This window comes from Phyllobates terribilis, unplaced genomic scaffold (genome assembly GCF_046119375.1).
Source record: "Phyllobates terribilis strain yellow unplaced genomic scaffold, ASM4611937v1 Scaffold_1__5_contigs__length_1240528914, whole genome shotgun sequence".
NCBI lineage: Eukaryota > Metazoa > Chordata > Amphibia > Anura > Dendrobatidae > Phyllobates > Phyllobates terribilis.
The window spans coordinates 750,770,543-750,792,928 of record NW_027362761.1 but is presented as its reverse complement, the minus strand read 5'-3'; the positions used below and the strand labels follow the sequence as shown (position 1 = coordinate 750,792,928).

At 42.4% G+C, this 22,386-nt stretch overlaps 1 protein-coding gene across 1 annotated transcript in view; it reads left to right on the top strand.

The window, feature by feature from the left end:
- Positions 1-9,152, top strand: part of PIK3R2 (phosphoinositide-3-kinase regulatory subunit 2) — a 65,012-nt gene extending 55,860 nt beyond the window's left edge. Inside the window, exon 16 of the mRNA XM_073636884.1 lies at positions 117-9,152. Coding sequence (XP_073492985.1) covers positions 117-306 — 190 coding nt within the window. The 3' untranslated portion in view covers positions 307-9,152. The remainder of the gene's footprint in view (positions 1-116) is intronic.
- Positions 9,153-22,386: the final 13,234 nt, after the last annotated feature.

Here is a 22,386-nt window from a genome sequence, read left to right as displayed (position 1 = left end):
TAAGTAGACATGCACAGTCTCGTGTTTCCCTTTATCTCTAATGAAGGTATTGGGATGGTATATGTATGTTCTATATTCCTCTACTTGAATTAACACTTGACATCTCTCCTTTTTAGGGTTGATGGGGACACCAAGCACTGCGTTATCTACAAGACGGCCACCGGCTTCGGCTTTGCTGAACCCTATTACCTTTATGCCTCTTTAAAAGAGCTTGTACTACATTACCAGCACACATCACTAGTGCAACACAATGATGCCCTGAATGTCACTCTGATGTACCCTGTGCTGGCACCACCATCACGGTGAATCTTTTACCAATGGTATCTAATAGCACATAGGAATATGTCCTTGGAGTAAAGTTTTGAGTTGGTTTAGCTATAGGAGCTTCTAACTTTGATCATCTCCTACTAGAATAATCTGTAGGGGGGATTAATGGCATTGTAGGTCACTTTTTTGTATACGCAGGCTGTTAAGATCTTTCAGAACATCACATCTTTCCTTAGAAGAAATTGCTGTTTTGAGCATTGCCGTTGTGAACGTGGATGTGTCGATATGCTGCAGTTCTATCAGTAGCACCGTGTCATCTATTGCTTTTGGTAAATGCATACACCATATACAGTAGTAATTGGAAGTCTAATGTGACAAATTGCACTTAGATCTCTGCCGCTGATCTTCTCTTAGGGGTGTTTAATTATATTTTGTGGGGGGAGGCTAGATGCCTTTCACATAAGACCCTACACCTTCAACTATCAGCTACTTAATCCTATTTTGTAGTAGTCTTGTGCATTGCACCTCCTTCTTTGTAGAGAAGTCTTATCAGAATCTTGTCACAAGCGCTGCCCATCTGGGCATGAGAACTACTCGTTGGCCAACAGAACTAGAGTATGTCCAATTTGTAGTTTGTTGCGGTGTGCTCCACAAAACTAGAAACAATAGGCTATTTATCTTATTTTCACTAAAAACATCATTTTTCTGCCTGTGTGCATTATTCTGTGCTTTACGCATGGGCACAGTCTATAAATGTAGGTGAAATAGAGAGTGGTCTAGTGGCAGAGTCAAAATGAAGAGGTGATTCTGAATACTGCACTCGGCTCTATAACATGACTCTTGGCTCATAATGGATCATACCTTCGCTGGGGTAAGCGAGATCTGTTCCTTATATTATCATTTCAATGGTCTCACCAGAATGTGACTCTTGAGCTGCATATTCTGCAATATCACATCATCATTGTGAAAGGGCTCTGTGTAGTGCTCAGCAAGGTTCTGTATCTATAGAAAATAAAGACAGCAATATATATATATATATATTATGAAGAAAGTAACATTGTTCTTTGAAGATTTTAGGGCTAAAATTGAATATTTTTATCCAATTGTGGTGCTGGCTCACCACTACTCATTATTTATCTGTCCAAGAACAGATTCATATCGTACCAATATCAAGTTTTCTATTATGGTTCTCTTGGTGGGAATGGTATGTCACCTCGAAGATTAGAAGTAGTTCATGACAGTCACATTTAAAGTGTATACTCATTTGGCTTTTTGGAGTTTAGGTTTTCACTACCATCCAGACAGGTGTCCAGAAGCTAGATCGCTTGTATTTTCTTACAACACACCAAAATCTGGCAGCGTATGCACATTTATGTGTCCCTTGTCTCCTGACTTTACAAACTAGCATTGACAAAGGGCCTGAATGTACATATGTTATATGCCTGTGCAAATGATTCCAGTATGTATAGATTAGTTGTAGAAGGCTTTGGTTCACATTGCTGATATTCTTTCCCTTTTTATTCACTTTCATCATGGAGAAATATGAATCAGTGAGCTCTTTGTATTCAGTAAAATTAAATTGGTTGTCCACTACTTTTATGTTGATTGCCGATTCCTAAGAGAAGTCATCCATATCAGAATAGTGGGGGTGCGACACCCAGCACTCCCACCTTTCAGCTGTTCACATCTGTCCACCGCCAGCACTGGGATCAGTTGCGGAGCTGCACAGCTGTCACCTCTATAGTGATCTGGCATTGGGAACAGTTGATCAGTCTCACCCTCACCGATCTGATTTTGATGACCTAGAAGTATAAAAGAAGTGGACAAGATTTTTAAGTTCATACATTCCTGAATTTGTTATATAGCCAAGTATTACTTTGGATGAAGTCTATTTGCTGCTGCTCTCCGGTAAAGTTCTAGTTGTGTCAGTCCTCAGTCTCCAACTTGTTCCCATCCAGGAAAGTGAAAGCATATTGCTATAGATTATCACTTTCTGATTAGTGACTGTTGGGACTTTTAGTGATCCTGATGGAGAAAGAGCCACAGCACTTGACGTTTCAGCGCCTACATAGGTTTTTCCTGAGGAGCAGCAGTCCTCATAGTCATAGCTTATTTAGACCAGATGGTAGAGGACTAAATGCTTTGACTTTGTCTCATTTAATTAAACCTTTTTTCAAATGACCATGTAACTAGACAGAAATGAATGCTTTGCTCTGTAAAAGGTTTGATGCCTACTATTACATTGCACTATAATCCTACTACATTACCCATATAACCTCAACAAGAGATGGTTAATGATTACAGCTGATTCTCAAGGTAGACGCAGGTATAAGGAGCAATACTCGAATAAGTTATAAAAATTACTTAGGCCAACTTTACTTTAACTTTTCACCCTCTTTTGGAGACGAGACTGGATGTGGCAGATACCAGCACCTCAGTACAATGACTGGCAGCACTGGATCGCTCTCTAAGAGTGTGGAGATCCATTATTGTCATCTACGGCCTGTAGGTTTACAAACGTATTAAACATCCGTATGCAAAACAAGTGGCATATGGACAGAACACAGACCAATGCAAGTCAAAGTGGTAGGTGGTAGTTTACATGAATATTCTTTCACATTGACCGATGGTCTGCATGTAAAGTATCTCAGCACGCACTACTTTGATCTGTATTCTGAATCCTACTCTCCCATTAGAAGTCAATGGAGGCGTAAAAAACATCACATTTGGTTTACCATCCGTATCTCATGCGTTTTTCACAAATGCATTACAATTATAAATATAGAAACTATATTTGACTGTTTTATTAAATTGTTCATGTAATAACCGGATGCCATAAAGATGTACAAAATAGTTACATGGATGACATCACGAAGCAAGAAAATCCAGCATCCACTGCAATAAAGAGAGGTTTTAAAACATGTCTTTTAATAGCGACATATTTAAAAATCTAAGATCAAAAAAACATATAAGGTCAGAAAAACAGGACAAATGGCTTCTGAGCTTGAAACCCATAGGCCTGTGTCCACTCCGTTCCCCCTCCCGCCCCCCACCCCCTTTTTTATGACCTTATGGGGTTTTTTTATTTTAGATTTTTAAATATGTTGCTATTAAGTCATGTTTTAAAACCTTTCTTTCTTGCTTCGGACGCTGGATTTTCTTGCTTCATGTTCTCTGCCCAGGAGCCGGTTTGGAGTCCGCGCAACGCTCTACTGATCGGGGTAACAATATTTTCCTCACTTTGTGAGCCGATTTTCCTCTCCCTTCCCCTCCTCCCAGTTTCTTTGACACTGATGACATACGGATATGAAAAACGAACATAAATAACACAATAAGGATGTAAAAACATCATTGTTTTCACAATGATTTTGCATTCTTGCTAAGCCAGTAATGCTGGGTGAATTGCTTAGAAAATGAATTACAATGGAGACTTCAGTAGTTTTCCTGTAACATAGGTCACAATTCCGAGATTTCTAATGCATTAACCGTGACTGTGAAGCTGAAGCTGTATTCTTCATTGAACACCACTGTACATAAGCCAGGATTGATATTGTCCTCTCTAAAGATAGATGCACAGTCCGCTTACAACTTAAGCGTTCTAATGACTTTAATGAAAGTTTAGGAAGTGCAGAACTATAAGTTTTCTTTTTATCGAAACTTCACCTAATGGAGAAAATGGAATTGCCCATTCCTAAGCAATCATGACCAAATGGTAAAACACTAAAACTTGATGTTATTGCGCTCGTATACCTCACAGTAAAGCTGACCATAGACTAGCTGAAAGAAACTCTCCCCAGACACCTCTATCTACATGTTAGGTATGCCAAGTAATCTGCCACTGCTCATTTGGTTAAAACAGAATCGGGCAGGTAGAAATTCAGCCCACCTGACCCTGGTTCTCCTAACATGTGAGGTCAGGGGACTGTCTGGTTGTCTCTACAGACTTAGCAGTAAGACAGAAAAATCTATGGCCAGTTTGTCATGTTATCCTGTTGCACTTTAGTCTTTCAAAGTCTGGTACACGCTTCACAGCATTGTTGTAGCGTCATGTATACTGCCTCCCGCAATTTTGTATGGTCTTATTTGACTGATACTGAGGCCTGACTTTTAGGGGGATTTCAGGTGGAGATGATGTATTTTCTTAAATATAGAGGACACCAGGATTTATTAGTAGTATTCAGATGTTGCAAAAGGCAAGTTGTGCCCTTAGCACACCGCTTTCTCCAACTGTGGTTAGTGGCAAACTGCTAGCTACTCTTGAATTATCGTGGAGCCTACTGTATGCATTTAATTGACGGCTCCATGAATGACCTGTTGGAAGCTTTTTCTATTAATATAATGCTGCCCTTTGAGCTGTACCCTATTCTTTATTCCTATCCTCAGTGCTTCTAACATTTTTAAATAAGCTATTGTAACATGTTTTTTATTTTAGAATGTGTGCCTATTTTTCTAACTATGCTTTTCCTGCAGTTTAGAATGAATCTGTAGGTTTGTAAAGGGTCATTGCACTAGACTAAACCTGCTCCTTGAATCAGTCAGTAGCAATGTTCGTCCTTGAGTTACATATAAAGGAACATTTGGAGCAAAACTGAATGTTTATTTGCAGTTTTCATTAATCCAGAATCTGTAGAATATGAACAGTACACAATCATGTCAGTTCACTGAACTAATTTGAAAAGTGTATCGCCTTGTGTTCAGACCTATGATAAATGATTGCACCTTCACTTCTTTGTCTGAAGAGGTCTGTGCTAAGAGGGGCGTAGGGGTAGAACAGCTAGTATTGCCCTTTTGAAGTTTCTCCTATTTATAGTACCAATTTAGGCCTTATTAAATATATATATTCATATAATATATATTCAGGAATACATTTAAAGGGAATCTGTCACCTAATCTGAGAGCAATCTAATGAAGAGACAAAGATCCTAATTCCAGCAATATCACTTTTTGGACTTTCTGTGTACACTGTAGCAACTTTCTGCTAATGCAATCAGTGGTGTGGGTGGAGGTTATACGGAGTTCAGCATTCAGAGAACTACTAGATCTGCAGTAGAGAAAATGGTAATTACATCAAACTTACAGCAAGTTGCCGAGTAAGTGATACAGAGCTGGAATCGCGGTCTCTGCCCCTACGTCATGCTGTTCTCAGAAGGGATGGCAAAAACAGATTCCCTTTAAGGCTCCTTACATTGGCCAAATGCTTGTTCTTCATCATTGGCCTCTGTAAGAATGCTGCCAGCTGATTGGATCCAAGATATTAAATCATTGTTGTCAGCAGCACATCTTCCCTTGTAAATAAGATGTGCTGCTGACAATATGCATGCTGTATGGGGAGATAATGATCATACTAAAGGGGTTTTCCTATGAACAAAAGTTCACTTTAAACATTGGCTGTGTCTGACCGTGTATGGAACATACCACAGCTCCTGGGCAGGGGAGGAAGCAAAAGAGTATACAGACATTTCAACATGGTATGATAATAATAATCTTTTTATTTATATAGTGCCAACATATTCCGCAGCACTTTACAATTCAGACAATTTACAGACACTATCGGCACTGTCCCCATTGGGGCTCACAATCTACATTCCCTATCAGTATGTCTTTGGAGTGTGGGAGGAAACCGGAGGAAACCCACGCAAATGCGGGGAGAACATACAAACTCCTTGCAGATGTTGTCCTTGGTGGGATTTGAACCCAGGACCCCAGTGCTGCAAGGCTGCAGTGCTAACCACTGAGCCACCGTGCTGCCCTAGGGGATCACAGAGGATTCATTTTGGGAGGTAAAATATTGTTTAAAAACAGGCAGTGAAATGTTTTACCTCACAAAATGAATCCTCTGTGATCCCCAGCTGTAATGTCTGTATTGTCTTTTGCTTCCTCCCCTGCCCAGGAGATGTGGTATGATCCATACACGATGAGACACATCCAATTTTTAACCTGTTTAAAGACTGAGGAGTATTAGTACGCCCTAGGCCATCACCCCCGATTCAGTGAGGGCTCCATCGCTGAGCCCACACTGAACCCACACTGAGCCGGGCACATGTCAGCTGATTTATACATGATCGCGGGTCACCGATGCGTGGGCATGACAACCCAGGGTCTGCAGCAGACGCCTGTAGTTGACATGTAAAGATTGCTATGAGCGCCACCTAGTGGTCGGCGCTCATAGCACATGAGCATTTCTACTGCATACAGGTGATCTTCTCAGTCTATGGAGACTATTGAAGCATGCAGAAAGTGTGTTAAAAAAAAAGAAAAAAAAAGTGTTTTTAAAAATATAAAAAAAAAATAAAAGTTTTAAATCACCCCCCTTTCACCCCATTCAAAATAAAATAATTAAAAAAAACAAAACACATGCACATATTTGGTATCGCTGCGTTTAGAATCACCCGATCTATCAATCTAAAAAAAAGAATTAATCCGATCCGTAAACGGCGTAATAAGAAAAAAAACTCAATGCCAGAATTACGTTTTTTGTGGTCACCGCAACAGTGCAATAACGGGCGATCAAAACATCGGATCAACCCCAAAATGGTATCAATAAAAGCGTCAGCTCGGCGCGCAAAAAGTAAGCCCTCACCCAGCCCCAGATCCCGAAAAATGGAGACGCTACTGGTCTCGGAAAATAGTGCCATTTTTTTTAAGCAAACTTTGGATTTTTTTTTCAGCACTTAAATAAAGAAGAACCTATACATGTTTGGTGTCTACGAACTCGTAATGACCTGGAGAATAAGAATAGCAGGTCAGTTTTAGCATTCAGTGAACGTTGTAAAAAAAAAAAAACTGTGGTATTGCACTTTTTTTTGCAATTTCACCGCACTTGGAATTTTTTTCCAGTACATGATATGGTAAAATCAGTAATGTCATTCAGAAGTACAACTCGCCCCGCAAAAAATAAGCCCTCACACGGCCATATTGACCAAAAAATAGAAACGCTATGGCTTTGGGAACAAGGGGAGCAAAAAACGAAAACGGAAAATTGGAAAATCCCAAGGTCCTTAAGGGGTTAAAATGAACTTTTGTTCGTGGGAAAACCCCTTTAATGATTTTTCTTTCCCCATGCAGTTTGTATTTGCTTTATTAAAGGGTCTTTAAAGAAGTGCTGACCTATTTATAGTCAATCGGTGCTTGTGCTCAGCCCATGGAGATGCACTATGTGCCCACGATGCAGAAATGCTGCATATTTTTTCCGCTTCTCCCTGGCAGGAAAAACGCATGCGGTTTTTACATGTGTTTTTCCCGCCAGGTAGAAGCGTTTTTGCATGCATTTCTGCATGCGGGTTATCAAGCACTTTTCCAAGCGATTTTAGAATGGTAAAAAATAAAGATTATACTCTCCTTCTGATGTCCTCCCGGTGTTTTCTTCGCTCTGTCCGGTCTCTTGCACTGCTCGCGGTGGTGTGAAGGACCTGCAGTGACGTCATTGAGTCATGTGACAGGTCACATGACTCAATGACATCATGGCAGGTCCTTCACAACACCGCGACCCATAGAGCAGACCAGACGGAGGGGAGAAAACACCGGGAGGACATCAGAAGGTAAGTCTAATCTTTATTTTTTTTTTACAGTTTCTATGGTACCCAGGTCTGGATGAGAGTCTCCTCTCCTCCAGACCTGGGTACCATCTGCACATTGAAACGTTTGATATCCGCTTGTGCACATGTAGTGATGCGGATGTCACGCGGTCCAATGCAAGTCAATGGCGGCGATTATGCTGCGTGTCCGCAAAATTAATGGACATGCTGCGGATTTTTGAGCGCAGCATAAATGCTGCGGAAAAATCCGCAGCATGGGCATTGACATTGCAGCTTGTCATTGGGGACCATGGGGGGCAGATTACCAAGCGTTTACGCTGCGTAAATTCCGCAGCATAAACGCTTGGAAAACGCTTCGTGGGCACGCAGCCTTAGTGTTTTGATTACACCAACTTTTCAGCCGGAAAACGTTGTTGCAAGTATCTACTTGTACATGTATGCCCCTATTATTGATCAGCACACTGTAAAATGGGCCATTTAGTCCTCAAGCACATACCTGCATCCCAGCTGTGGTCATGAGTTATTTTACATGGCCAAGGACAGGACTGGATCTCCTGTTAGGAAATCAGGAAACCCTTTCCTTAGCTTGAAACAATATTCTGTGTGCACAAAACATCAGTCAAAAACAGACCTCTTGTCATCTGAGACTCATACTGCTGCTCTCTCCTATGCTTCACACTGCAGCTTTGCTTTTTCAGATTTGCTGCTTTGTATACAAGCTCACACACTCCTCCTGAAACTTGAAGCATGTAGTAGCAAGGAGTAGATGATTCACAATTTGAAAAAACTGTAGACATCTACTAGCTCAGTATGAATCTGTTTCATATGAAGCTGTCATTCTACACCTTGTGTAGAAGGACTTTTCAGAGACTAATTTTTGGGTCTCCAATATTTCTTTGATGTAGTGTATTCCATTTCTCTTCCTAAACATGATGCCGCTGCACAAAGGACTCCAAGAGTTTGTCGATTTGGATGTACAGAATGCACGGTCTGTTTTGCTTCACATCTTCTTTAGTGCCTGATCCAGAGACATTGCTGTGATTGTTTCACAGGGCAGAGAATCGAAATTCTTTTATATTTTATACCCTATGCAGACGAGAGAGACAATTTGGAAAGTGTTATAGATTTTTATACCTAACCATGTTTTATATATAGATGTATTCCATTTCACTTCTAGATTACATTTAAGCTTTTGTTGCTGTAGATTATGCAGGAGAGAAAAAAGCATACTGTGAAAATTCTACATATATGTACCCTTTTACTAAGACGTGTAGAGCGAATCACTTCCGCTAGTTCCTAGAGTAAGCTGATGCTCTGTAGCATGTAGCCTTTTTTTTTTTTTCTCTCTTTAACACGACAAGCCATTTGACACAAATGCTGAAAGTTTCGACATAAGCTGGCTTTATTGTTGTGCGTTTTAATTTTCCATATGTTTTTTGCCATAAGCTGTTTTATCCAGTGTACATTGGGAAGATTTAACGCTCCCCGTTGAATGTTACCAGAGATTTTCTGTCTTTTTTTTTCTTAACGATGTTGCTGTTTATAAATGTGTACTAATGTAAACCCAGTATTTGTTTCTAAGACTGGTACTCAAAAATTACATTTTGTATGGTACTTCAAAACAAAAACAACAAAAAAAAAAGAAATAAAAGCAGATGAAAACAATTGTGTCGTTTGATATATACCGCAGTGGAAGAATGAATTTGAATTGGGCTTTACATCATACAGCACCTTTTATGTTTCAGAACGAATTTGAATTGGGCTTTACATCATGCAGCACCTTTTATGTTTCAGAACCTAGACTAGCACAGAGTTACAAAACATGTCTATAAGGCCTCATTCACACATCCATGATTTTCTCACACAGAAAAAACGGTCTGTGTCATCAGTGTAGTGGATACGAGTTTCATCAACCTTTGATCACTGTCAGTTTTTACGATCAGTGTTTCATTAGTAATTTTTATGTACAAAAAAATGTAATAAATGACAAAGCTTCTCCTATCCATTACTATGTTGATCACCAATTGCACAATGATGTCATCCGTGTGCTGTACGGAATGTTCACAGACCCATAGACCTGTATGGATAATTTTCAGCTGTGATTCCGATCAAATATGGACATGACTCCATGATTTTTTTTTTTTGTGGGGTAGGGGAGCGGACACACAGTCTACTAGTCTCCAAAAACACAGACATGTGAGTAGCACTATACACTTTAATGGATACATGTTCTATCGGAAATCCATGGATAGGACACGCAAGCGACAAATAGACTTCTGATTGAGGCCAAATTTGCACATGAGCTATTGGACAACTATTTCACACAACTCCACCAAAGATAAACCCATCTTGTTTAGTACTTTGGAAAATGGTAATAAGCTGCTGCCTAAAACATCTCCCCTGGAAACAAAGGCAAAGAGAAGTCATCTCACTCACCTTGAAGACCGAGACACGGAACCAGCAGTGCGGCAGGATAATGAATCAAGAAAAAGGAGTATTCGTGCTGCAGGTATCTTCATAATATAAACTTTATTGGGTCATATAAAATGGTGTATATAATACCTAGGAAGACGTCTTCCTCGGTGTTGTATACACCATCTTATATGACCCAATAGTTTATATTTTTTATGAAGATACCTGCAGCTGGAACACTCCTTTTTCTGGAAACAAAGGATCACTATTTTAAAATCCATTAGGCAGGTCTTTTTTACTTGATCGAAAAGAGGCTGCCATACTATTGAAATGGTATTCAGTAAGGTTCAGCCAACTTTGATTCTACATTTATTTCCATCTTTAATGTATTTTTTATTCTTGCTTGACAGACACTCCTTGTCATTAGTTGCTTAGTGGTCATATGACACTCCTATTATCTTCAGTGAGGAAAGATGGGTTTTTTATTTGATTAAATTTTATGTCCATGAGCTCTCACAACACTTTAATGTTTAGCTTTTGCAGCACGGTATTGGGTATTACTCTAGTATTAAACATTATTTGACCAATTTCCATCCATGCTTGTAGAATTTAAAGGGAATCTGTCAAGAGCTTGAGTGGGATAATCCTTCACTGTCCGTTACATAAAATGTCAAAGTTAAAGGGGTTGTCTGATCCAAATCGATAAGTCTGCGGTCACTCAGTGTGACTGCTGACTCATGAATCCCTCCAGCTGCAGGGGTTTGCTGGTTTCTGCGCCGGGACTGGAGTGTATGTATGAGTTCTACATACTCCCGCCCAGTGGGTGTGGCCTTGCTCCATACATTTGTATTGGCTGCACCCTGCGACTGTGCAGAGGACGCGGCCTCAATACAAGTGTATGGAAGTGAGGCCGCTCCCACTGGATGTCATTGCCAGTTCATGTGCACCCTGGCTTCCATCAACCCCACCCCCTTTGATGCGATTGCAAAAAGTGTTCAATGGGGTTGAAGACAAGGGCTCTATGTGGGTCATTCATGTTCTTCCACACTAAGCTCGCCCAACAATGCTTTTTATGGACTGGCACACAGCCATGCTGGAAAAGAAAACTGCCGTCCCCAAGCTGTTCACACAAAGTTGGAAGCATACAATTGTCCAAAATGTCTTGGTATCTTTATCCCCTTTCTGACATTTGCGGTAATAGCATGCCCCTGTGCCCTGGGCCTATTGGGCCAGGGACGTACTATTACTTGCAATGTGATCATGCCACACACAAGTGGTGCGGGGCGATCGGTGCCGGGTGGCAGCTGATTGTCACAGCTGACACCCCGTGCTATGTGCCAGGAACGGTCCCACACCGCTCCCAGCACATTAATCCCTGAAATGTTGCGATCGAAGTCGATCGCAGCATTCCGGGAGCAAAGGGAGGTAAGCGCTGCTTACTTACCTCCTCTCCAGTGTCCCGTTCTGTGTTGGGTCCCAGTGGTTGTCATGGTGACCCGATGTCACCAGACAGCAGGAAGTTAGGTAGATCGTGCTCAGTGCATGGTCTAACTAACTTGTGTTCGCAGGGCTGCAGCTTGCATAGAATAGAGATGCTTCTGCAGCATTTCTATGCTATGCAAGCGATCAGGGTTAAAAAAATGAAAGTTCCATAGTGGGACAAAGTGTAAAAGTAAAAAAAAGATTCAGAAAGTGGAAAAAAAAATTGTAAAAGTATTAAAAAAAAAAAAAAAAAAAAAATCCCCAAAATTAAAAAAATACTGTATCCATAAATAAATATTATGAAAAAAGACAACAAACCAATAAAAGTTCACATATTTAGTATCGTCGCGTCCGGAGCGACCTGACCTATAAAACTGTCTCACTAGTTAACCCCTTTAGTGAACACAGTAAAAAATAAAAAACGAAGCAAAAAACTATGCTTTATCATACCGCCGAACAAAAAATGCAATAAAACGTGATGAAAAAGACAAACTTAAATAAAAAAGGTACATCTGAAAACATCATCTTGTCCCGCAAAAAACAAGCCACCATACAGATCCATCAGCCAAAAAATAAGTTATAGCTCTCAGAATAAAGCGATACAATTTTTTTTTTCTATAATCTAGTTTTTGTGTAAAAGCACCAAAACCCAAAAAAAAAACTATATAAACATGGTACCGCTGTAAACGTACTGACCCGAAGAATAAATCTGCTTTATCAATTTTAACACATGTGGAACGGCATAAAAAAAAATAAATTCCAGAATTGTTGTTTTTTGTTTATTCTGCCTCCCAAAAATCGGAATAGAAAGCGATCAAAAAGTGTCACGTGCCTGAAAATGGTACCAATAAAAACGTCAACTTGTCCTACAAAAAACAAGCAGTCACATGACTGTCAGCCAAAATATGGAAAAATTATAGCTTTCAAAATATTGCGATGCAAATACTAGTCTTTGCAACAACAAAAAAGCGTCTTTTAGTGTGTGACAGCTGTCAATCATAAAAACCCGATATGAATCTGGCATCGCTGTAATCGCACCGACCCGAAAAATAAAGTCATCTAATCACTTATACTGCAAGAGGAACGGCGTAAAAAATTAACTCTAGGGTTAGGGTAGTGCTAGGGTTAGGATTAGGGTTGGAATTTTTTCAAAAAAAATGATGACGATATGGCAACTAGTGTTGAGCGCACCGAGTATAGCGGGTGCTCAAGTGACATGCTTGAGTCTCCACCCCATATGCTTCGCGGCCATAAAAAGCTCATGGGAATTGCCTGCCTTGCACAAGCGATGCCTGTATGTTTTTTTTTTTTTGTGTCTAACCGTGAAACATGCGGGGTGGGGACTCGAACATGTCACTCGAGCATGTCACTCGAGCACCCGTGATACATGGTGCATACCCGAGTACCCGATGCAAACTCAAGTAGCGAGCACTTGCGCTCAAGACTAATGACAACGTATTCAATATAATGACCTAATTTATCAAATTCTGTGTCGTACCTCTGGATTCAAAATGTTTACTATATCCCTTGATAAAATCCTTGAGGGGTCTAGTTTCCAAAATGGAGTCACTTGTGGGGGGTTTCCACTATTTAGGAGCATCAGGGGCTCACCAAACGCGACACAGCGTCTGCTCTTGATTCCAGACAATTTTTGCATTCAAAAAGTCACACAGTGCTCCTTCCCTTGTGAACCCTGTCATGCGCCCAAACAGTGGTATTCCCCCACATATGGGGTATCGGCGTACTCAGGAGAAATTGCACAACAAATGGTATGGTGCAATTTCTCCTGTTACCCTTATGAAAATGCAAAATTGGGGGCTGAAAAAACATTTTTGTGTGAAAAATGTGAAAATGTTATTTTTATGGCTTAATGTTATAAACTTCTGTGAAGCACCTGAGGGTGCAAGGTGCTCACCACACACCTAGATAAGTTCCCTGAGGGGTCTAGTTTCCAAAATGGTATCACTTGTGTTTTTTTTTCGCTGTTTAGGCACATCAGGGGCTCTCCAAACGCAACATGGCGTCCGCTAATTATTCAAGCAAATTTTACATTCAAAAAGTTAAATGGCGCTCCTTCCCTTCCGAACCCGGCCGTGCACCCAGACAGTGGTTTTCCCCCTCATATGGGGTATTGGCGTGCTCAGGAGAAATTACACAGCAAATTTTGGGGTCCATGTTTTCCTATTACCCTTGCGAAAATAAAAAAATTGAGGTCTAAATTAACATTTTTGTGAAAAAAGTTAAATGTTAATTTTATTCTTCCACATTCCAAAAATTCATGTGAAGCACCTGAAGGGTTAATGAACTTCTTGAATGTGGTTTTGAGCACCTTGAGGGGTGCAGTTATTAGAATGGTGTCACTTTTGGGTATTTTCTGTCATAAAGGCCCCTCAAAGTCACTTCAAATATGATATGATTTCATATTTACATACTCAATGTTACAGTGTGCTACATTATTTGTTTTGGGTATTTTCTGTCATAAAGGCCCCTCAAAGTCACTTCAAATATGATATGATTTCATATTTACATACTCAATGTTACAGTGTGCTACATTATTTGTTTATCCGATATTATATATGAACTGGAATGGATGGTGGCTGTAATCATAATTATGCGAGTACATGTGAGTGACAATGTATAATGCAGGAAGGGCTGCTAATAAATTATAAATAGAAAAAGTGCACAATGACCGTGTACATCTATTAAAGTGAATGTAAGAGTGCATGAAAAATGGGAGATTGTAGTATGAAAATACCAATAATGGTGATGTGATATACACTGCTCAAAAAAATAAAGGGAACACTTAAACAACAGAATATAACTCCAAGTAAATCAAACTTCTGTGAAATCAAACTCTCCACTTAGGAAGCAACAATGATTGACAATAAATTTCACATGCTGTTGTGCAAATGGAATAGACAATAGATGGAAATTATTGGCAATTATCAAGACACACTCAATAAAGGAGTGGTTCGGCAGGTGGGGACCACAGACCACATCTCAGTACCAATGCTTTCTGGCTGATGTTTTGGTCACTTTTGAATGTTGGTTGTGCTTTCACACTCGTGGTAGCATGAGACGGACTCTACAACCCACAGAAGTTGCTCAGGTTGTGCAGCTCATCCAAGATGGCACATCAATGCAAGCTGTGGCAAGAAGGTTTGCTGTGTCTGTCAGCATAGTGTCCAGAGGCTGGAGGCGCTACCAGCAGACAGGCCAGTACACCAGGAGACATGGAGGGGGCCGTAGGAGGGCAACAACCCAGCAGCAGGACCGCTACCTCCGCCTTTGTGCAAGGAGGAACAGGAGGAGCACTGCCAGAGCCCTGCAAAATGACCTCCAGCTGGCCACAAATGTGCATGTGTCTGCACAAACGGTTACAAAACCGACTCCATGAGGGTGGTATCAGGGCCCGACTTCCACACATGGGGGTTGTGCTCACAGCCCAACACCGTGCAGGACGCTTGGCATTTGCCACAGAACACCAGGATTGGCAAAGTCGCCACTGGCGCCCTGTGCTGATCACAGATGAAAGCAGGTTCAGACTGAGCACATGTGACAGACGTGACAGAGTCTGGAGACGCCGTGGAGAGCGATCTGCTGCCTACAACATCCTTCATCATGACTGGTTTAGCAGTGGGTCAGTAATTGTGTGGGGTGGCATTTCTTTGGAGGGCCGCACAGCCCTCCATGTGCTCGCCAGAGGTAGCCTGACTGCCATTAGGTACCGAGATGAGATCCTCAGACCCCTTGTGAGACCATATGCTGGTGCGGTTGGCCCTGGGTTCCTCCTAATGCAGGACAATGCCAGACCTCATGTGGCTGGAGTGTGTCAGCAGTTCCTGCAAGATGAAGGCATTGAAGCTATGGTCTGGCCCGCCCGTTCCCCAGACCTGAATCTGATTGAGCACATCTGGGACATCATGTCTCGCTCCATCCACCAACGTCACATTGCACCACATGCTTTAGTCCAGGTCTGGGAGGAGATCCCACAGGAGACCATCCGCAACCTCATCAGGAGCATGCCCAGGTGTTGTAGGGAGGTCATACAGCCACGTGGAGGACACACACAATACTGAGCCTTATATTGACTTGTTTTAAGGACATTACATCAAAGTTGGATCAGCCTGTAGTGTGTTTTTCCACTTTAATTTTGGGGGTGACTCCAAATCCAGGCCTCCATTGGTTAATAAATTTGATTTCCATTGATGATTTTTGTGTGATTTTGTTGTCAGCACATTCAACTTTGTACAGAACAAAGTATTCAATGAGAATATTTCATTCATTCAGATCTAGGATGTGTTATTTGAGTGTTCCCTTTATTTTTTTGAGCAGTGTATAATAGGGGGGGTGTGCAGAACTAGTGTCGGAATATAAATAAAGGGTGTAAAAAACATGGGAGTATGATAAGGTAGTATAAATTAAATAAATACTATAAAAGATGTGTCCTAAAGGGGCATGTACCTATCAAGGAATGTGGAGAGAATATCTAAATGATTGAATATGACATAGTAAATTAATAATGCTTCAACAGTGTTTTGTGCATATTTTGACAAAGAATTCTAATACAAGCATAATAAAAGAGAATAGCCAAGACAGGTTCCATAGGGATAAGGAGTCCTAGAAAAAATCCAACTGATTGGACAGAGTTTTCAATAATTTTCAATGTTCATGTCATTTTTATATATAGTCACATCGAGGAAGTATCGACACCAGATGCCAACCGGTCATCGCGGCTCTCACTCCCAGAAGTTTCTCTTATCCGCACATGATCCTCCCAATTCAGCAGACCACCCCGATACCAGCCACATTCCAGCAGGTGAGAGCTAAATGATAAAATAAAAATTAAAATCAAATAATAAAAAAGGGTTTAAAAAGATGCTTCACAGGATATAGGAAGGTGAGTAATAAAGATCCAATAAAGTAAGTGGTATGGATGAGAAAAGGTAAATATTGTAAAAAGACGCTCAATCTATTAATAAGGTGGAGAACCATAAGTATGAGAGACCACTCAGAGAAAGGGGGGGGGGGAGAAGGGAGGGAGGGGAGAGACCCAACAGGATAACCCAAGGATCTTCCAAATAAGCACCAAAACCAAAGTGTTCGTTCAATCCTTGTGGAGATAATGTGCCAAGTCTATATAACCACTTGCTCTCCAGTTGAGCTAATGCTCTACCCAGGTCTCCACCCCTAATGCCCATCTCAATCTGGTCAATTCCTTTTATCCTTAATCCCCTAGGATCACTATTATGATGGAGTTTAAAGTGTCTAGGCAGAGTTCTCAGTGTGGTTGCATCATCCACAGTAACTGATTTCTCAATATCAAGTACATTTTCCCTTGTTCTCAGTTTAAGTTCACGGGTTGTTAGACCTATGTAAATTTTTCCGCATGGGCATTGGGCGTGATATATTATTCCTTTGGAAGTACAAGATAGGGTTTTTCTAATTTCAAATATACTGTTATTATTGTGATTGCTAAAATTCTTACTTTTAACCAAGTTTTTGCAGGCCTTACACTTTTCACACGTAAAAAAGCCCAATTTAGACTTGTCTTCCTATTTCCGTTGTGGATCTGTTTTACTGTCATAGTGACTATGTACTAGAGAGTCTTTTAAGTTCCTAGATCGTCTGGCAACTATTGAAGGGGTTGGTGGTAAGATCTTTTGTAAGACTGGGTCTGTTAATAGTATGTTCCAATGTTTTTTAATTATCTTGGTAAGTTCTGGCCACTGGTCGTAGTTAGTAATAAATCTTATGGGGCATTTGTTGTCTTCATTTTTCTTTGTCCTTAAGCCGTATAGAAGTTGTTCTCCGCTGGTTTTCATGGCTCTTTTGAGGCCAGTCTTGATGTTTCTATTGCTATAGCCTCAATCCTTGAAATGTCTTGTAAGGTCATAGGCTTGATTTTTGGAAAGAATCATTACTGGTACATATTCTTTTTAGTTGCAAGAATTGACCTGTAGGAATTCCCCTGATAGTATAGAAGAGATGAGATGAAGTCCCATGTAGAAGTGTGTTTGTATACATCTGTCATGATGTAGCCACTGGAAATAGTAGTAATGTGTAGATCCAAAAAAAAATAACTGTTTTTCCATATTGGTAGGTAAGTTTGATGTTGAGGTTATTGTTGTTTAATTGATCCATCAATCTATTGAGACGGTTTCTTGGTCCTCCCCATTTATAAGGCAAGAAATCTCACTTATTAAACCTGACAGGGCACACCTGTGAAGTGAAAACAATTTCTGATGACTACCTCTTGAAGCTCATCAAGAGAATGCCAAGAGTGTGCAAAGCAGTTATCAAAGCAAAAGGTGGCTACTTTGAAGAACCTAGAATATAAGACATATTTTTAGTTGTTTCACACTTTTTTGTTAAGTATATAATTCCACATGTGTTAATTCATAGTTTTGATGCCTTCAGTGTGAATGTACAATTTTCATAGTCATGAAAATACAGAAAAATCTTTAAATGAGAAGGTGTGTCCAAACTTTTGGTCTGTACTGTATATATATTTCTGGTTCATAGGAGAACAGCTACTTCCCTATATACAGCAATACTATGGTATTGCAGTTAAGCAATCCAACTATCGCAAATTAACATCCCCTAAGGGGACTAGAAAATATAAAAGAAAGGGGACTAAAAATATATAGTAACGTTTAAATTGCCCATGTTCAAAATTAAAAAAATAACATTTAAAAATAAACATGTTTGGTATTTTCATGTAAAAAAAAAAAAGTGATCTATCAATATATAAAATTATTTAAATTGTAGGTTCAATTACAAAAAGAGAATAAAAAAATCTTAGCTGTAGAATTGCCATTTTTTATTTGCTGCATCTCTCCCTAAAAATGCAATGAAAATCAGTTTTTCCAAATTTCTGATTTTTTTTCCTTTTTTTATTTATTTATTTATTTATTTTTTATTATTATTATTATTTTTTTTTTTTTTAACTACTGAAAAAAAAAAAATCAAAAAACTGTTTGATATTGCCAGGATCATCCTGACCTGGAGAATAATGTTCCCAGAACATTTTTAACACACAATGAACACTATAAAAAAAAAAAAAAAAAAAAAAGCAATTACAAATTTATTTTTTTCACTGCATTTTTCCCCCCATTTTCCAGTACATTGTATGGCAAATTGAATGGTGTAATACAAGACTACACCTTGCCCCGAAATAAGACATCTGGCTGTGTCTATGGAATAATAATAATAAAAAAAAGCTATGGCTCTTCGAACAATGGGAGAAAAAAATTAAAGTGCATAAAATAAAAATCCCTGTGTGCTTAATGGATTGTAGACAAATTCACCACTACTTGTACAATAGATGTTAGACATTCTGAAAAGTTTGTCCATCCAGCCTTGTCTCTTGTCGTTAGTACTTGACTCGTCTCATGACTGCAACCTTGATCTCTGTCTTTTTAATAGTCAAACCTGCACTGAATAAGCTGCTGCCACTGAGATGTAGAGCAGCAGTTTATTCCTCATACCCAATTGAAATAAACATGCATGTTTATGGTGGAGACGAGAGCAATTTCAAGTGTATGGCCAGCTCGAGACTTTAGCAGAACATTAATTCTACCATTGGGTCTCGCATCTTCCCAATTTGCAAAAAAATGGAAATTGGATACCATGAATCAATTTAAAATTTCTTATACTATTTAATCTGTTAGATACTATAGATTCTCTACAGCTGATAAACCACTGATTAATTTGGGGAAAATAATTAATACCCTTAGAACAATTTGTATGAGCTCAGCTCTTAAGATTTGCCCTAACAAGTAAGGTGTATTATTTTCAGAAAAATGATCGGTAGAAATCTACATATGCTATAAAGACAAAAGTATGGGCTTCACATTATAGGAGTGTAGCACCCTGAGGATTCGGCTGCTACAGGGGTATTGCACCTCAAGCCAGAGGTGTGATATTCCACTCCCGAGTAAGGAAGGAGTGTGGAACTGAGCTCGGTAGGCTGCATGCACTACACACATCCCATTTCCGAGGAGCAGACCGACGGTACTCCCACTTAGAAATGTGCAGGTACGACCGAGTCTGTTCCTGGCTGGAGTGGGAGGGGGGTGGTACATCCCAAGTAGTGTAGGGACAGATAGGGGGAGCAGCCTGGGTAAAGTTAGGAGCTCATTGGGTGCTGGTCACCTGAGCTCACACATAGAGGGTGTATATAAGGTGGGCACCAACTAAGAACAGGGTCAGTTGCAGAGAGAAAGTCAGCGAGCAGAGGAGAAGAGAGACCCAGAGTGAGAGAGGAGAAAGAGAGACCCAGAGGGGGAAACAGAAGAAGAGGACTCTAAGAACCCAAATTAAATCCCCGGGTGAAGAGTCGGCACAGGGTACCGGAACCCAAGCTGGTGGGGGCAAAAACACACCCCAGCCAGAGACCGGAGGCCGTGGGCAGCGTCTGCCACGGCCACCCACCACATCCACCACGAAGGCTTACCACGTGGAGGGTCAGGGAACCCAAGGCCAAGGGTCTCCCAACAGAAGGCCCGAGGGAGCTGGACCTGGGTGGATCAATAGTGGGGACGGCCAGAGAAAGGACAGAAGGAGAGCTCAGGGTCACGCTCCGGACTTATTTGGGGGTTGGCTGGATCCAGAACTTGGTGGACGCAGCACGGCTCGGGAGGTCACTCGAAGCTGGAGTGACCGGAACATCAGCAGTGAGTAAACATCCTAAACTGCATAACCCGACTCTGTCTCTGATTGCCGTCTACACTGCATCACCACAACCCCCATCCTCTGCACCTGATCCCCCTGAGGCTATACCCCACCCGTTGGGGGTTATACCATCAAAAGCTGCACCTACACCATCAGCCTCAGCGGACCCTGCTGCAGCGGCGGCCATAGTGACCGCAATACAACGGGTGGCGTAGTCGACATTAAGAACTTATTAACATCTGTAGGACTGCCACATACAACTGAGTTTGACACCCTGGGCACGGACCGGGTCACAGCCACTCGGAAGACTACAACCCCCATCTGATCCGGCTCCGGATATTCCCCCTAAAGAATATGGCCCAGGGGGCGCGTCAACTTTGGCGTAGTCGGCAGGATTACGTGCCCGCAACACCCGGGTACTGCGTGCCTGAAGAAAAGTGCAAGTTTACCTCAAAAAGAAGTCTCCTGCCGGTTCCGGAGGGTCCCCGCCATCGGACTCCATCACAGGTCGATTCCCGCCGGTTGTCCGCCATTAACAGCTTTTTCCCGCCATCTGCAGAGTTTCCCGCCACTGGGAAGCGGTTCCCGCCATTTCCAAAGGTTTCCCGCCTTGGAAGAGCGGACGCCATTATGGGCGTGCCAGAGGGTGGCAAGAGGCCACCTCCCATCGTGGGCCAGGACCGAAAATGGCGCCAAAAGTGGAAACCGCCCCCACCAACAGAGACTGTGATGCTAGAGGTGTCTGTCAGCGTGAAAGAACTGCCCTTGGAGCTGACAATCACCAAGTGGCCCCGGGACCGCCCTCGAGGTGGGAGGAGACGAAAGGAGAGAACAAAGATGGGTGTCGCTTGGAGCAGTCTGGAGCGAGCGCACCCGGAGGCAAGAAGCCTGGAGAAGAGTAGCGGAGGAGCTCACCCGGAGATGGCGAGAGAGCAGAGCAGCACCGGCCCGTTGGCCAGGAGCCTGCTGGAAGAGGAGCAGAGCAGCACCGACCCGTTGGTCAGGAGCCTGCTGGAAACCACGACCCCACTAGGCCTAGTGGAGGTCCTTGCACAGCTCCCCCGAGACCGGGAGTGTGCACAGACTGCCCTGGAGGGCCTCGCACGGAGGATGGCCCGGGTACAGCGAGAGACATTGGCGGAGTGGAGCCGAGAGATGGCCCAGCAAACCAAGACCCGGAGCACGCCAGCCAAGATGAGGAGACAGACCGCCTCTGAGGATGGCGCGGGAGGACCCAAGGCCGGAGACGGCGCCGAGAAGGGAGCCGAACGCATGGAGGCAGGTAAAGGGGACGTCTATACCCCAAACCGGGACACCGCTTACCTGCCCCAGCTCCCCGTCGCAGAGCCCGAAAGTCCCCCTGCTGTGCCCGAAAACGCCATGTCACCGACGCAGACTAGGCCCCAACCGGAAGCCGCCGCCGCGACCCCTGTGACGCCATGCGCACCGACCCCGAGCGTGGCAAAACAGGAAGTAACACCAGCCTGGTCGCAGGGCCTAGAATTCCCGGGCGTCGCATCACCAACAGCGCCCCCTACCTCCGCGGAGCCTCCGGCCTGGCCGCAAGGCCAGGTAGCCCAGGGCGCCGCCGTCCTAACGGTGCCCTTCACCTTCCAGGTGCCCCAGGCCTGGCCGCAAGGCCTGGGCAACCCGGGCGCCACCACCACCGCGCCCGCACCCGTAAAACCAAGGGTGCCGCGGCTGGGAGAGGACTTGTTTGCCCAGCACACGTGGCCGGACGGGCAGCCTTTCATCTGGCCCCAGAAATATTATGAACTGGAGCACCAGAGGAGAGTTGGGGCCATGTGTGCACCCCTGATTCCGGCTCCGAAGCCCGTGATAAGGATCTCGCCCCCGCTTGAAGAGACCCAATTTGAGTGGGACCCCACCGGAGAAGACCTAATGGGGTTCACTCAAGAAACCCGGGCAGCTGCAGCGGAGCGTGCTGAGTGCTGCCGACAGCAGCTCGAGGAGTTTGCGAAGGAGCGGAGAGAAAGGCGGGTCCGGGAACAAC